At 51.9% G+C, this 15,150-nt stretch overlaps 1 protein-coding gene across 8 annotated transcripts in view; it reads left to right on the top strand.

The window, feature by feature from the left end:
• PPCDC (phosphopantothenoylcysteine decarboxylase) overlaps window positions 1–15,150 on the top strand; it is a 42,784-nt gene that overhangs the window by 22,199 nt on the left and 5,435 nt on the right. For 3 of the 8 annotated variants that reach the window (XM_070358601.1, XM_070358599.1, XM_070358603.1), the window contains 2 exons: window positions 858–1,026; window positions 13,179–13,374. In XM_070358601.1, coding sequence (XP_070214702.1) covers window positions 858–1,026; window positions 13,179–13,372 — 363 coding nt within the window. In that variant the 3' untranslated portion in view covers window positions 13,373–13,374. The other 5 variants (XM_070358604.1, XM_070358605.1, XM_070358606.1 and 2 more) reach the window with 5 other exon arrangements.

Genomic DNA, 15,150 nt, shown 5'->3' with positions numbered 1-15,150 from the left:
AATAATAACAGGACCTACTATTTCTGGAGCCTGTATTTGTGCCAGGCCTGTGCAAAGAGCTTTATAAGCATTTTCACCCTCCATCCACACGACCACCCAGGGAGAGGGCTTTTGCAGAGAGGAACCTCAGACTCCTGTCATGAAAGGACTTGTTCAAGTTCTCATGGCTAGTCACAGCAGAGAGCACAGCAAGATTTGAACCCAGGTCCACGTGATTGCAAAGCTCACAGCACTGAAGACTCTGAGCTGGTCTGTCCTTTTCATGGCTGCTCTGGTATTGACTTGGAGGGGCCTGACACCGGGAGGTGGTGAAACCGCACAGGGCAGTGGAGGACGGCATGGGCGCGGTGCAAAGCTTCACCCCAGATCACTGTCTGGGTGTCACCCTGGGTAGCGGCTCACCTCCTGGAAGTGCAGCTTCCCCTCGGTGAAATGGGACAGCAGCTTCTTTACAGGGTCACAGGGCGGGCTCATGTTGTAGCACGTGGGAGAGGGTCTGGTCCCGTGGAACCTGTTCTCATGGCCACGCTTTCATTGGCCTCAAGTAGAGCTAGTGTGGGGCAGACGGGCCCACCTGCCGGACATCCTGGTCCTCAGCTTTGCAAGAGCTGCTGCGAGGTATGGCTGGCTGTAGGGAAGACAGATACTTGGGCACCAGGAGCCCTTTCTGTACAGAACTGGAGTTATGCTTGGAGGTGGCTGGGCCATGGCCAGCGTTAGTGGAGCAGCTCCTGTATGTCGGGCCCTGTGTCAGAGCCTAGGGGGAGGTGAGAGGGACCCAGAGACACATCCTCGAAGTAACGAGACAGCAGACAGTGGCCCCCAGTCACCCCAGGCACGCCCCTCCTTCTTCACAGACCTGTGTCATCCGGGCCTGGGACCGCAGCAAACCCCTGCTGTTCTGCCCGGCGATGAACACCGCCATGTGGGAGCACCCCATCACCGAGCAGCAGGTGGGCCAGCTCAAGGACTTCGGCTACATCGAGATCCCCTGTGTGGCCAAGAAGCTGGTCTGTGGAGACCAAGGTGGGTGTCTGGCCAGGCTCACAGCTCATTCCTGCAGCCTCATATCCCAGCCCGTTGTGACCTCCAGCTCAGCTCTCTCACCTGGGAAATGGAAGTGGTAATTCCTCCCTCTTGGAGTTGTTAGGTAATGTGCCCAGTATCCTCCCTGGCGTGCAGCCCAAACAGCTCAAGGTGGTTGCTGTAACCATTCCTGGGGCCTGTCCTGGGGGGGGGGTCTCTGATGGGACTCAATGGATCTGGCTCAGGCCTGGTCCTGGCCTTCTCAGGCACTGGGCTCTGGGTGGCACACTCGGGGAGCCCTGGGAAGGGGTGAGTGGGGGATGGTCCCCTGCCCGTCTGCAGGGCCACAGAAGAACTCTGCTCCCTAGGTCTGGGGGCCATGGCTGAGGTGGGCACCATTGTGGGCAAAGTGAAAGAAGTCCTGTCCCAGCGGCAGCTCCCAGCAGAGCTGAACCCAGGATTTCTGTCACCCGCGTCCCTCTGAACTCAGGAGGTGTTTTCAGGCCAAGTCGGTGAAGAAAGTGGACTTTGCCAAAATGTGGTGAAGACTTCTGCTTCCGCCGAGTAGTGGTCTGGCCTGGGCCTGCTCTGGAGCCTCCCGAGGGCCATGACCTGCCCCAGGTCAAAGTAGACCAAAGGCCCAGGTCCCAACTTCTTCCAACCGGGAGACACCTGCTTTCCCGAGTTCCTCCCCACCTTTTCCTAGGATGGGCACAGTAAGCCAGAGGACAAGCTGCGGAAGTGTGCCTGTGCTCTGGGAAGGGGACATAGGAGTGACCGAGAAACCTTGATCCAACGTCATGCCCAGGACTTGCCTTTAGAAGGAGCGACTTGACACCACAGCATCGAGACCCCGGGCCTGTGGAGCTTCAGCTCCTCAGTGGGCACAGGAAAGCCTGTGAGTTGGCCAGACTTTGAGATTTCCTGCAGACCATGCTGTGAGATTGGGGTGACTGAGAATAAAGAAAAGTGACCTTCTGAGAGACTGTCCTTCCTTTGCAGCCTGTCTGTGGTTTTAGAGGTCAGAGGCTGGGGGAGGGTCTAGGCTGGTAATTGACCATCATATGGTGGTTTGGGGCAAAGGACTCTGAAGCCAGACAGCCTCTCGTTCTGATCCCAGCTCTGCTGCGTGCCAGCAGCGGGACCTTGGCTCGGGACTCAGCCTTTCTGACCCTCACTTTCCTCATCTGTATTATCCTACCCTCATGGAATTGTTGAGAGGACTTAATTAGATAATGTGTATAAAATGCCCACCCTACTGCCTCTCACCCTGGAGGGGGGCATGGCAACCCACTCTAGTATTCTTGCCTGGAGAGTCCTCTGGACAGAGGAGCCTAGCGGGCTACAGTCCATGGGGTTGCAAAGAGTTGGACGTGACTAAAGCGACTAATACTTTGACTGCCTGTCACATAGTAAATGTCAAATAAAATGGGAAGTTAAAACTAGATATGTATTCATACCAGTGAGCTTTTCTAACGTTTACTGAAACAGACTGTCATTTTGGGAAAAACAAAATCGTGGACCGTAAGCAGATGTGCACTTTATATAAGTGACAGGGACACAGCCAGCAGGGTTGGACCCTGCCCTGGAACCCAGGCCCCCTGCTTCCTGGTGTCATCCTCATGAGCTTTGCTGTGCCTGAGATGGGGCCTCGGTGTCTGTGCCCGCCTCCGCAGCAGCATACTCCAGAGATAACAAGCTCTGCCCCAGGAGTCCTCCACTACCCTGCCTTTGACCGACTGCTATCTGGTGGCTGCGTGTGGAGGAGCTTGTTTGACTGGAGCTGAAGTTGGGGCTGGCTTCTGGCCCTCTTGCCTTCCAGGCTGGTGTGAGTGGGTACTCCGCTGCATGCCCTCAGACCGCTGAAGGGTAGAAATGCCTTGGAAGGGCCTCGGGGTGGACCATTAAGAAGGCTGAGCACCAAAAAATTGATGCTTTCAAAATGTGGTGTTGGAGAAGACTCTTGAGAGTCCCTTGGACTGCGAGGAGATCAAACCAGTCAATCCTAAAGGAAATCAACCGTGAATATTCATTGAAAGGGCTGATACTGAAGCTGAAGCTCCAATACTTTGACCACCTGATTCAAAGAGCCGATTCATTGGAAAAGACCCTGATGCTGGGAAAGATTTCGGGCAGGAGGAGAAGGGGATGACAGAGGATGAGATGGTTGGGTGGCACCACCGACTCAATGGACATGAGTTTGAGCAAGCTCCGACAGACTCTGGGAGATGGCGGACAGGGAAGCCTGATGTGCTGCAGTCCATGGGGTCGCAAAGAGTCATACACAGCTGAGCGACTGAACAACAGGAGGCCTGCTGGTGGTAACCAAGGCTGCCTCCAGCAGCTTCCTAGAGCCTTCGTCTCTGTAGCACCTGACCAAGTGATCCTTTGGGATAAAATTGCCTTAGGGCAATGAAGAAAAGAACCAACTTCTTTTGCTGGGTTGGGGGTCGGGCATGGAGAGGCCCTGGATGACTGAAATCCAGAGGCAGCCCCAAAGTTCTGTTTAAGTGGATTCTGACTTGTTCTATTCACATCACCCTTCCTTTCCCTCAGCAACCTCCTAACGAATGGCGAGGCTTCCAGTTTTTAAAAAGATCTTTTTGTCTACGCTGCATACAGCATGTGGAATCTTAGTTCGCCAACCAGGGATGGAACCCACGCACCCTGCATTGGAAGCTCGGAGTCTTAAGCCCTGGACCACGAAGGACGTCCCCTGAGACTTCCAGTTTTAGCAGAAAGTGCTGCAGAATGCTTGCTGTGTGCAAGGCTCTGTGCTGAGCACTTTAAGGAGGACAGTTGCTCAGGAAACCTGCTATAAGATGCCTGTTTAAAAATGTCACAGTAGAGAAGTTCATAGGCCTGTCGAACTGCTCAGAGCTAGGACTGAGCCATGTTGACTGGAAGGAAAGAGATGACCCAAGGACGTGGGCCAGCTGGGAGTCCACCACTCCATCATGGCAGTCCTGCATTCTGAAGGAATGAGGATCTGGATGAATGGGCAGGGCCCGGAGAGCCCACATGTTCCCTGAGCCACGCTGGAGCAGAGGAGAGGACAGTTAGGGCCCTGGCTGCATTTATCCCATCTGCCAGTGGGGTGCTGAGGTGGGACTGACAACCACCGCCTTCCCCAGGAAAAAGCTCTTGAAGTTGTCATCATCTTGGGTAGGCATGTTTCTCAGAGAAGGTGCTAGCTTCGCTGATGATTTTTATAGAATTCTGGAAGCTTGGCAGAATCGAACATTTGGTCTGAAATTCTCGCTGTTTGGAGTCTCTCTAGGCTGCCATGGCTGCTGCTGGGCAAGAGGCGGAAGTCTCCGAGGCCCTGCCTCCGCTCTGGACCAACTCCAGCTCGTCCTCCACACTGCTGATGTGTCTCCCTGCCACCTCCCCCTGACCTCCAGGCAGTATCTTCTTGGCCTTCTGTGATCTGGCCCCTGTCTACTTCCTAGCTCCGCCCCTACCACACACCAGCTCTGCGGGTCTCCCTGTCTTCTTGCCAGACTGGACAACCTTGGCTGAGCTTGTTGCTTCTTGCCTTTGCATATGCTTTTCCACTTTTACTGGAAGATCATTCTTCTCCTGGCTGCTTCCCGCACACCTCCAGATTTACCTGGATGCCACTGCCTTTGGAAAGCCTTGCCTGGCCAACTCAGGCAGGAGAGGGCGGTCCTAGCCCAGGTTCCCATTGTGCCCCATCTTATTTATTATACCATGGAATTGCAGCAGTCAGTCTGTGTCTCCCTGAAACTGGGATCTCCTGGAAGGCAGGAGTTGTCCTGTTCCTTACAAAACCTGGGAAGTCATTCCAAGCTTTTTGTACAGGCGGGATTTTTAAAAGCTGTGTATTGGGGGCTGGAGGGGGATGAAGGAGGGGCTGTCTTGCTCCTTTGTCACCCAACCTAGGAGCCATAAAAGCAAAGACAGATAAATTTGACTACAGAAAAACAATTCCACCTAGCAGTAGCCCAAAGGCAAGGTTCCCAGATGGCACAGTGGTAAGGAATCTGCCTGCCAATGCAGGAGACACGAGAGACTGGGTTCAATCCCTGGGTTGGGAAGATCTCCAAAGAGGTTATATCAATTTACACTCCTACCAGCAAAGTATGAGGGTGCCATTTTCTCATCTTCACCAACCTAGTAAGTTGAAAACCCTCATTTCAGCTAGAAATCCCCTCCCTTTCCAGAACCACGGGTGTGGCCCAGGCCTTCAGCACAGCCTGGCTTCCCTGACTTAGCCTCTGGCTTCCTCCCCGACTCCAGCTTCTCAAGTCTCCAGTCTGTCCTGCATGTTCCATGCAGCAGGTCTTTACTGCACTCCACGCTCACCATGAGGCTGCCCTGCTGTCCAGCTCCTGACCCCCCAGCATGCAGAGTCCAGGACCCCACCCAAGTACCCACATAAACAGCGTGTCTCCACCCTCTGCCTCTGTTCTCACTACGCTGGCCCTCCAGCCTGAGTGCCACTCCCTCCAAAAGGCATCGCCTGGGTGCTTCTCAATTCTGAAAACTCATCTCAGTGTGACATTTTATCTGAACAAGTCTATTACGGAAGCATTGCATACAATAGTAAAGGACTGGAAACACTCGCCATGTAACAACTAAAGGCTGGTTAATGTGGTCCAGTGGTTAAGAACCTGCCTTGCAATGCAGGGGACGTGGTTATCGATCCCTGGTCAGGGAACTGAGATCCCACATGGCGTGGAGCAGCTGAAGCCAGAGTGCTGCAAGTACTGAGCCCACGTGCCACAACCAGAGAGTCCAGGTCCCGCAGCAAAGATCCTGCGTTCTGCAACTAAGACCCGACCCAGCCAAATAAGAGAATATATTTTTTAAAAGGTTGGTTAAATAAATCAGGGTCATCCTTGCACAGGAACATCACACAGCCACAGTGAGGAAGCTCTCTAGGTTTGACCAGGGAAGATGTCCGAGATACATTATTAAACAAAACGCAAGATGGAGAATAATATATATTGCATATTAGCTTGTGTATGAAAAAAGCGAGAGAAAATGAGTATCTATTTGCTAGAATACCTATTGAAAAACAAGAATTCAGTCCATTGTTTGCCTCTCAGCAGGGGAGCTGAGTGGTTGAGAAACAAAGGTAGGCAGCTGACTTCATTTTAAGTTTTGAGCCAGATGAATATATTATCCACCACGAAAGCCGTAAATACATATGTTTTTTAAAGAGTTCCCTCTGCCCTTTATCCAGAAGTTGTTAAAAATGACTTGGCAGGGAGTTGATGCAAAGGACTTGGCAGGGGTATCTGGAGATTTCCATTAAGGCCTTTGGAATAGAAATGGTCTGTTTTTCTTGTCATGAGCTAATAATAGAGGAAGATGACATCTGAGTATCCCTGGGTGCTCCTTATAAGTTTTTGAGGTCCCTGATCTCAAGGAGCTAACGGTCTTATGGGAAGAAGACTCAAGGCCTTAAAACTTAAAACAATCAAGTGATGGAGAAGTGAAACTGTGTGACTTAGACTCTAAGTGCTGTGATTCAGAACTGAGAAGCAGCCAGGCGATGCCTTTTGGAGGGAGTGGCACTCAGGCTGGTGCTCCCTGGAGGGCCAGTGTAGTGAGAACAGAGGCAGAGGGTGGAGACACGCTGCCACGTGTTGATGAAGGTACCTGGGTGGGGTCCTGGACTCTGCGTGCTGGAGGTCAGGAGCTGGACAGCAGGGCAGCCTCATGGTGAGCATGGAGTGGGATAAAGATCTGCTGTTGGAACATGCAGGACAGACTGGAGACTTGAGAAGCTGGAGTTGGGGAGGAAGCCAGAGGCTAAGTCAGGGAAGCCAGGCTGTGCTGAAGGCCTCGGCCACACCCGTGGTTCTGGAAAGGGAGGGGATGCAAAAGAGTTTTTTCCTTCATGATGTGAAGGAAAATCAGCAAGACTAAGGTGTTAGGCTTCCCTTGTAGCTCAGTTGGTAAAGAATCTGCCTGCAATACAGGAGACCTGGGTTCAGTTCCTGGGTTGAGAAGATCCCCCGGGGAAGGAAATGGCAACCCACTCCAGTATTCTTGCCTGGAGAATCCCATGGACTGGGAAGCCTGGTAGGCTATAGGCCATGGGGTCGAAAGAGTCGGGCACAACGGAGCAACTACACCACCACCACAGAAAGTGTTAAAACCACAGTCCTTGTGGCAAGTAGGGGGAAGGAGAACTTAATGACAATTGTGCGCATGGTGGTGCAAGACTTATTAACGGTTCCCAGTCCCACCCCCTAAAAAGAATTTTGCTTTGGGACTTCCCTGGTGACGCAGTGGTTAAGAGTCCTCCTTCCGACACAAGGGATGCTGGTTCGATCCCTGATGGAGGAACCAAGGTCTCACATGCCGCAGGGCAACTAAGCCTGAGCACCTCAATGAGAGAACCCACACACCGCAACCTGAGCCCTGAGCCCGCACACTCTAGAGCCCCTGCTCTGCAACGGGAGAAGCCAGCACGTCACAACTAGAGAAAGCCTGCTCGCCACAACGAAGACCCAGCCCCAGACCAGCTTATCACAGTGTTTTCTCAGGATTGTTCAGCCTGCCCTCATGGTTCCTGAGCATTTTGTGTAGAATTTGGGGAAAAATGGATTGAGATATAGAACTGAGGAGATGGGAAGAAAGGGGAAGGAATCTTACTTTTTGGGTTGGTCCCAGAGTCTCCTTTACTGTGACAGATTCTGGTAATGGGTAAAGGGAGAAAAAAGGAAAGCGTGGAGCAGAGACTTGGGGAACTTCATCCTGAAGACCTGAGAGGAGCCAAGTGGAGGGAGGCCCGCAGAGCCATGCAGGTGGCCAGAAGTTGGGCTACAGTTTGGGAATTGACTTAATAGAGTTTCCAAACTGCTAAGAGGTGCAAGGAGGTGGGGATGGGGAGTAAAAGGATTTTTGAGGAAGGTTGCTGAGGATTGTGAGTTTGACAGACTTTAATGTTCTTCAAGAAACTCAAGTAAAGATTGGGTATTTATTTATATTGAAGTATAGTTGATTTACAATATTGGTTTCAGGGATACAACACAGTATTTTTATAAATTATACTCCATTTAAAGTTATTATTTAAAATGGCTATATTCTCTGTGCTGTGCAATATATCCTTGTGGCTTATTTATTTTATACATTGTAGTTCCCTGATAGCTCAGTTGGTAAAGGATCCACCTGCAGTGCAGGAGACCCCGGTTCGATTCCTGGGTCGGGAAGATCCACTGGAGAAGGGATAGGCTACCCACTCCAGGATTCTTGGGCTTTCCTTGTGGCTCAGCTGGTAAAGAATCTGCCTGCAATGAGGGAGGCCCGGGTTTGATCCCTGGGTTGGGAAGATCCCCTGGAGAAGGGAAAGGCTACTCACTCCCGTATTCTGGCCTGGAGAATTCCACGGACTGTATAGTTCATGGGGTCTCAAAGAGTTGGACACGACTGAGCAACTTTCACTATAGTTTTGAAACAGGAGGGAAGGGGGCCGGGCACAACCTTTAAAGAATAACATAGCTCAAGGATATGACATAAACTGATTAGAACCAAATAGGTCCAAGGTGGTGGAAGCTCACCTTCCACCAGACCTTGAGCCTCAGTATAAGCTCATTGTAACACATTAGCACGCTACATGACACAGCTACAGGGGCCGTGACAGTTGTAAGGCCAACCACAAAGGTCAAAAGTAGGCAGTGGCCCAATTCCTGGAAACTCCTACCCCTTCCCCAAAATAGCTCGAATATTCCTCCCACTCATTAGCCTATAAAATTACCCACCCTATAAAAACTGACAACCTTATATCCTGGTGCTGCTCTCGCCTTCTGAGATGGCCCACACTCTGTAGAGTGTGTTTCTCTCTAAATACTTCTTACCTATCACTTTGTCTCTCACTGCATCCTTTCTGTGATGAGACATCATGAACTTGAACTTCATTAAGTCCTGAGACCAGGAGTGATCTCAGTTAAAAGCCCATGAGTCCAAGTCCCAGTCTGAGTTACAGTTTCAGTTTGCACCTCCTCATCCCCTCTCCCTATCTTTTCCCTCCCCACTTTTCTCTCCCCACTGGAAATCACTCGAATACTAGGTCTTTTAAATGTCTTTGCCAGTGTGTGCTTCTCTGGTGTGTTGACATGGCAGGATTGAGCCATATGAAGCCCTGGATTATATCTGGGTTATGTGTATGCGTTGTGTGGTCCTTATACTGCTGAGAGTTTCATTGAACTCTAAACACAAAGCCTCAGAATAGAATCAACCAGTATATTTAATTCCATTTTATAGATGGGAAAGTGGAGGTCACCCAGCCAGTTTCTCTTTCTGCCCTGAAGCCACCTGCAAATAGACTGCTGCTGCTGCAGAACAGAACTTCCATCCTCGTTAGCGTTTACCTCCCTGGGACCTGTGGAAACACCCCCTCCGCCACACACCATCACCACCACCAGATACCTTTTTTCAGTCCCAATTTAGCAGCTGCTTCTGTACATTTCCCATCCTGTAGCTTCCCTCATACATACACTGTGGTTTCTTGGGCAGCACGAAAATCCGAAATGTCACGCAACTGCCTCTGAACAAAGAGCCCTAGAGTCAGCTCCCAGTGACTGACAGCTTGTTTACACCAAGAGCTTCCTGGTGGAACCAAATATTCCATAATATTCGAAGCAGGCTTGGTGCTGCCTGGGGCAAGGCAAGGGCAAGGAGCAGGCCAGGAGAGCTGCTAGCTGTCTAATAGCAAAGGAATGCCAGCAGTATAACAGTAGGCGGCTGAGAGGGCAAGGGCCAGATGGGAGATGAGAACTTCTGGGCCTTTGGAGGACAGCTGCTAATCCAGGTGTGATCTAGGAGTATGTCAGTTACTTACTGTAACAGGCTGGCCTCATGGCAGCTTTATCTGCTACAGTGACATGGTAACTGTTTGCCTGCTGGCCTAGATAGCAAGTCACTGGGACTGGAGGACCTGCAGACTTCTTTTGGGGCCTCTGGATTCCTGGAAAAGGGTGGGGGGGAGAGTTCAAAGGTGCCTTCTGTTTGTGTGGGCAAGGTAGATGAGGGCTGAAGGGTTTCCGGCTATAGCGATTGGCTTGGAAGCCTCCCACAGAAACACGTGGATGCACGCAGGAAGGAGAGGCTGGAATGCTCCTCAGCCTGCAGGGAGCTTGGGGGTAGAGGTGAAGATCATCTTATTTTGGGGAGAGATCAGGGCTTGGGGGCTCATATGTCACTGGGAGCTTCTGAAATCCACTCTCTTTGGTAGTGGAGAAGTTGAGCTCTGGAGCCCCATAGGGGGAGGAGAGGAAGCTGGCATGATGGGAACCAGGGAGGGAAGGCCATGGAAGGGTGCTCATGTTTATCTAGCACCTGACCTGTGCCAGATACGTGCTTTGCTTACCTTATCTCATTTCATCCTCTAAGCAGCCTTCAAGATAGGCATTGGTATCCCCATTAAAAATAATAATAACCTGAAGTTCAAAGAGAAGGAAATAAAAGTCCTCCCAACTGCATACGAAGCCATGGCCTCTTAGAAGGGAAAGGAGAAAGTGTTATGAAGCTGCTCACATAGCCTAGACCTGAGCTGGGAACAGAGAGAGGCGCGAGTAGGCTGACCATGCATCTTGTTGTCGAAGGCGGGCTCTTCTGAGAGTGAAAAGGGGCAGTAAATATGCCAGGACAATAGGCATCAAGTGGGACTGTCCTGGGAAAACCAGGATGCGTGGCCCCCCTGCCACAGAGCACCTGAAGGAAGTACTGTTCAGAAGCCATGTCCTGTGAAGTCACAGCTACCATTTATGATGTAATCCTCACAGCAATCCCTAAGGGAGAGTGTATCATCCCATTTGACAGATGAACAGACTGAGGCTCGAAAGCATCGCTTCACTTTCTCAAGGTCCCACAGCTTTTAAGTGGGGAAGATCTGGCTGGCTGCAACTCCTGATTCTGGCTATGAGTCACGCTGCCTCCCAGGCTCAGGGCTTTGGAGGAAGACCAGAGAAAGAGACCAACTGGAGAAGCAGAGGTAAAGGGCTTGGGTCTCGGAGTGTGAGAGACCACGTGGCAGCCTCTGTGTGGCCTCTTCCAGGACGTCACGTGAGCAGTGGCTGGGGACAGTAGGGTGCTGGGGCAGGGTGGAGGCCCCAAAGGCTTCTGCAGCCTGCCCTGATCTTCCTGGACCTCCAGGGGGCAGTGGCCAAGGCCGGAATTTCTAGGGGAAAAAAAATCATCATTATGTTGCCGCATGTCTATGACTGGTGAACAGGAACACTGAGAAATTGAATGGTAGGTATCCCGGAGTCAGGACTGTCCCTTCTGGTCTATCGATCCCTTTTCCTTCCAGCTCAGTCCCTCTGGGGCTCCTGGAGAGACTGTGGGGTTTGGGATGCAGGAATACTCTAGGTCAGGGGCAGAAAGCCTGCAAGGTCACGCACATGTGGAGGGTTTGTGAGCCTTGGGGTTAGTTCCTGCTCCGTTCTCCAGCCAGCCTGACATTCCAGGAATGGATCAGCAGCCATAACACAGACAATGGAGGGCCCGGTCCAAACCTCAGATGACTTTGCAGGCTCCTTAACTCATTGCATCACAGGTGGATGGGCAGGGAATTGGACACTGGTCATCCCACCAGTCAGAACACACCACCTGTGTGCTCAGACCTGGGCTGGCAGGGCTGATAAGGGAAGAGAAGTCCCTGCCCTAAGGGATGACGAGTCGCCCTGGGGTACTTCTCTCAAGTACAGTAGCCTGTGGCCTCTGCAAGTTAATGTTGCATAATCAAGGGTTGATCATGTTTCTTCATTCATAAATCTCTTTAAAAAATTAATAGACTTCATTTTTTAGAGCGGTTTTAAGTTTACAGGGAAAGTGAGTGGAAAGTGCAGAGAGTTTCCATACGCCTTCCTCTCCTACATGCACAACCTCCCCATATTCATTCATTTCTCAAATTCTGTGTTCCACACACTGTCGTGGACCAAAGGCCCAGCCCTATCATCAAGGAACGGGGAGGGAGGAAGCGATGGAGGTAAGTAGGCTTAGGGTGCCAAGGGAGCCCAGCAGAACAGTCCACCCAGCCTGCAGGGGTGGTCTGAGGAGTGAGGAAGGGCCTCAGAGGAAGTTCCCAAAGCGTTAGTCTCTCCGCTGTGTCTGAGTCTGCAACACCACGGACTGTGTAGCCTACCAGGCTTCTCTGTCCATGGGACTGTCCAGGCAAGAATGCTGGAGTGGGTTGCCATGCCGTCCAGGGGATCTTCTCAAACCCAGGAATTGAACTTGCATTGCAGGCAGATTCTTTACCATCTGAGCCACCTGGGAAACCCTGAGGAGATTCCACCTGGGCTGAATTCTAAGGGTGTGGGCATTAGCAAAGAGTAGGGATGGCAGGATTGGGGTGCAGTGTGTACAAAGGCCTGGGGCCAGAAGGCGCACTTGACCCAGATTCCGTAAAGCCCAAAGCTAACCCTTTTAGTCTGAGGAGGAAGGGTCCAGGTAGGCCAGAGTCGGTGGGAGAGGCTTACCAGTGTGGATGGGGCCAGCACTGGCCTTGAAATAGTTAGAAAGCTCAGGCACTGAATTGTGCAATTTGTGACTTTAAATGTGTCCTGAAGATGCTTCAGGGGCTTTCACTGTTGCCTCAAGTGCCAGCCCCTTGAGGACAGGATGGGTTTTTCTGGTGGCCCGGGGCTAACCCCTGCTTCGCCTCTGCCCAGATACAGCCTTGACCAACAGTCTCACATCTCACCAGGAAGCAGACAAAGCCCACCTGGCAAAAGTAAGGGGCCTGGAAGGGCTTCTCGGATCATGTCAGGCTTTCTCCATTTATTCATCCCTGGTGGTAGTTCCAAGGGAAGAGGGGTACGAGGGAAAGGAAGCCTTTTCTAACAGAGCAGGCTGACCAAGGCACAGGGAGAGCGAGGACTTGCACCCCTGTCTGCAGCATTCAAGAGGCAGCGCCTGAGCCCCCTGGGAGGGACAGCCACCAGGACCGGATTAGGGGAGGATGCCCATGCAGCCGAGCCTCAGAGCCTTGCTCACTTGGTTAGAAAGTGCAGACAGTAAAGTATGCCCTTTTCCTGTGGCTCTGAAAGAGGAATGAGGATGAAGGGGCTCTGAGGTCATCAGGGAGCAAAGATAGTCCTGGACTAGACTAGACTGGAGAATTCCCAAAGGAATCCTGCAGTAAGAGCCAAACTTCTTCCCCGCCCCCACAGCTCTGCCTGCAGCCAAGGAGCCCCACCTCGTGATGAGAACCTGCCTGTTAGAGGTATTGGGCCTTGAACACGCCCCTCTCACAAGCTTCCGGGTGAGGAGACTCACCTGTGCTGAGCCCTGTGTGCTAGGCACACATGACTTGTACTTCATCTGTCATCCTGTGAGGTGCGCACTGCCACCATCCCCATCTTAGTGGTGAGTAAACTGAAGCTGGGGGAGGTGAAGTGACTCACCAAAGGCACAAACTTACAGTAGTGGGTAGAAGGGAATAAGGTGAGCAGAGGCCCAACGGGACAGGGCCTGGGGCCAACAGCAGTTGGCTGTGGGAAACCAAGGCACGTGCCTATGAAATGAGAACTTTCTCCCTTATGAGTTGAAGTGAACATACAACAAGGCACTTCGCTTCCCCCAAAGTTTGGGCTGAATTAATAGTGGCAAAGCATGCAGGTCAAAGGAGGAGATTGTTCCTCCTTCTTGCTGAGACTACCTGAAGGGCCAAGATCCTTTCAGGGCCCCCACTGCCTAATAGCCAGAGAAGAGCCAGCACGCTGTACCAGACTGGATGGACAGGGAGGAGCAGCCTGGGGAGACCGGTATATCCCAGACTTCTGAGGAATCTCCTGGTGGCAGAGTTCAACCCCAAGGGGAAAACAACCTGGAACTTAGGAATTATGAAAATGGAGTGAAAAATGTGAGGTAGTGAGCCTCTTATGCTGGGAGCAGATGCCAGAAGACCAGAGATGCGGAGAGGGCTCCTGCCTAGCCTAATGGGTGGTCTAGATTCAGCCCTCTCATTGATGGAGCACTTCGTGTCCACCTTTCCACCACACATGTCCAGCAAACATAGGGGTTTAGGCCACACAGATGATGCGGCTGACCCTGCCTAGCCTGGGCTGGGCTCTAGGTTTGTTCTGCGATTCTGCTTAGACTGCTTTGGGGAAACCAGGCATTAGCAATGTTGGAGGCCTTGGACCTGTGAACTGGCCACTGCTGGACTATCTGAGGTCACCTTTTTCAGAAAGCTGAATATTTTCTAGAGCCCTGGACCTTCCAGCTTCCCATCACGGAGTCCCCACTCAATCAGAACCTAGGAGAAGCCAACAAACCGCTGCCCCCCGTCCCCATCACCTGTGTGGACACCAGGACTCCCCAGAGCACCCTGATCTCCCGAAAGAGAGGGCTTCCCTGGCCCTCACACCTCACAACTCTCACTCTTGATCCCCTCTGTCTCTGACATTCTGTAGTCCCCAGCCTTGGCCCTTTTTCTTGACAAGGGCTCCAGCCCACGTCCACTGCAACTTCCCACTGCCATCCACCAGCCTCCAGACCTGGCCCCCTTAATGGTTCTCTCACCTGTCTTCTGCTCTCCGCTTGGCCTGTCTAGTCTCTGCCGAGTTTGAGGGGCTAGGGCCAGTGACGATTTTTTAATTGAATTAGAGCCTATAATATGCAACCCAGATCAAGCTAGAGAACACTTTCATGTCCATCCTTTTAAAATGGCTCCATCCCCTAGACTCCCACAGCTTTATTATTGGACACTTGGCAGCTGTTGCCTTTTATTCCAGCTAGCTGCAGGAGGGGAAGCATTCTGGGAGCTGTTTGATTGGAGGTGCCCCTTGAGGCCCATTAGATGGAGGGGTGTCGAGTTTCCCAGGTGTGTCTTAGCGTATGTGCTCATTCGCCCCCTCAGAAATGCGGGAGAGGTGACAGATGAAGGATGGGGTCACGGGAGTGCAAGAAAAGCCCTGAGCACCGCATATGCTGGTTCTGCTCAGGTGACCGGCCACCCCAGTGTGCTGTGTGTAGGCCTGGAGGCACACATTCCCAGCAGAAGGTTCACGTATGTAGAACTCTGTGTATAGAATGCCCTTTCTAGAGGGCACTGGCTACAGCATGGGGCTGGCCAAGCTCTTATCCTGGGCCCTGGGACTTCAGGCTTGAGCACCCACCATGGCAGGATCAGATAGATAG

Source organism: Bos mutus, chromosome 21, assembly GCF_027580195.1.
Source record: "Bos mutus isolate GX-2022 chromosome 21, NWIPB_WYAK_1.1, whole genome shotgun sequence".
In the NCBI taxonomy this organism is placed as follows: domain Eukaryota; kingdom Metazoa; phylum Chordata; class Mammalia; order Artiodactyla; family Bovidae; genus Bos; species Bos mutus.
Note: the sequence above shows the minus strand (reverse complement) of the source record. Positions and strands in the feature narration are given on the sequence as shown.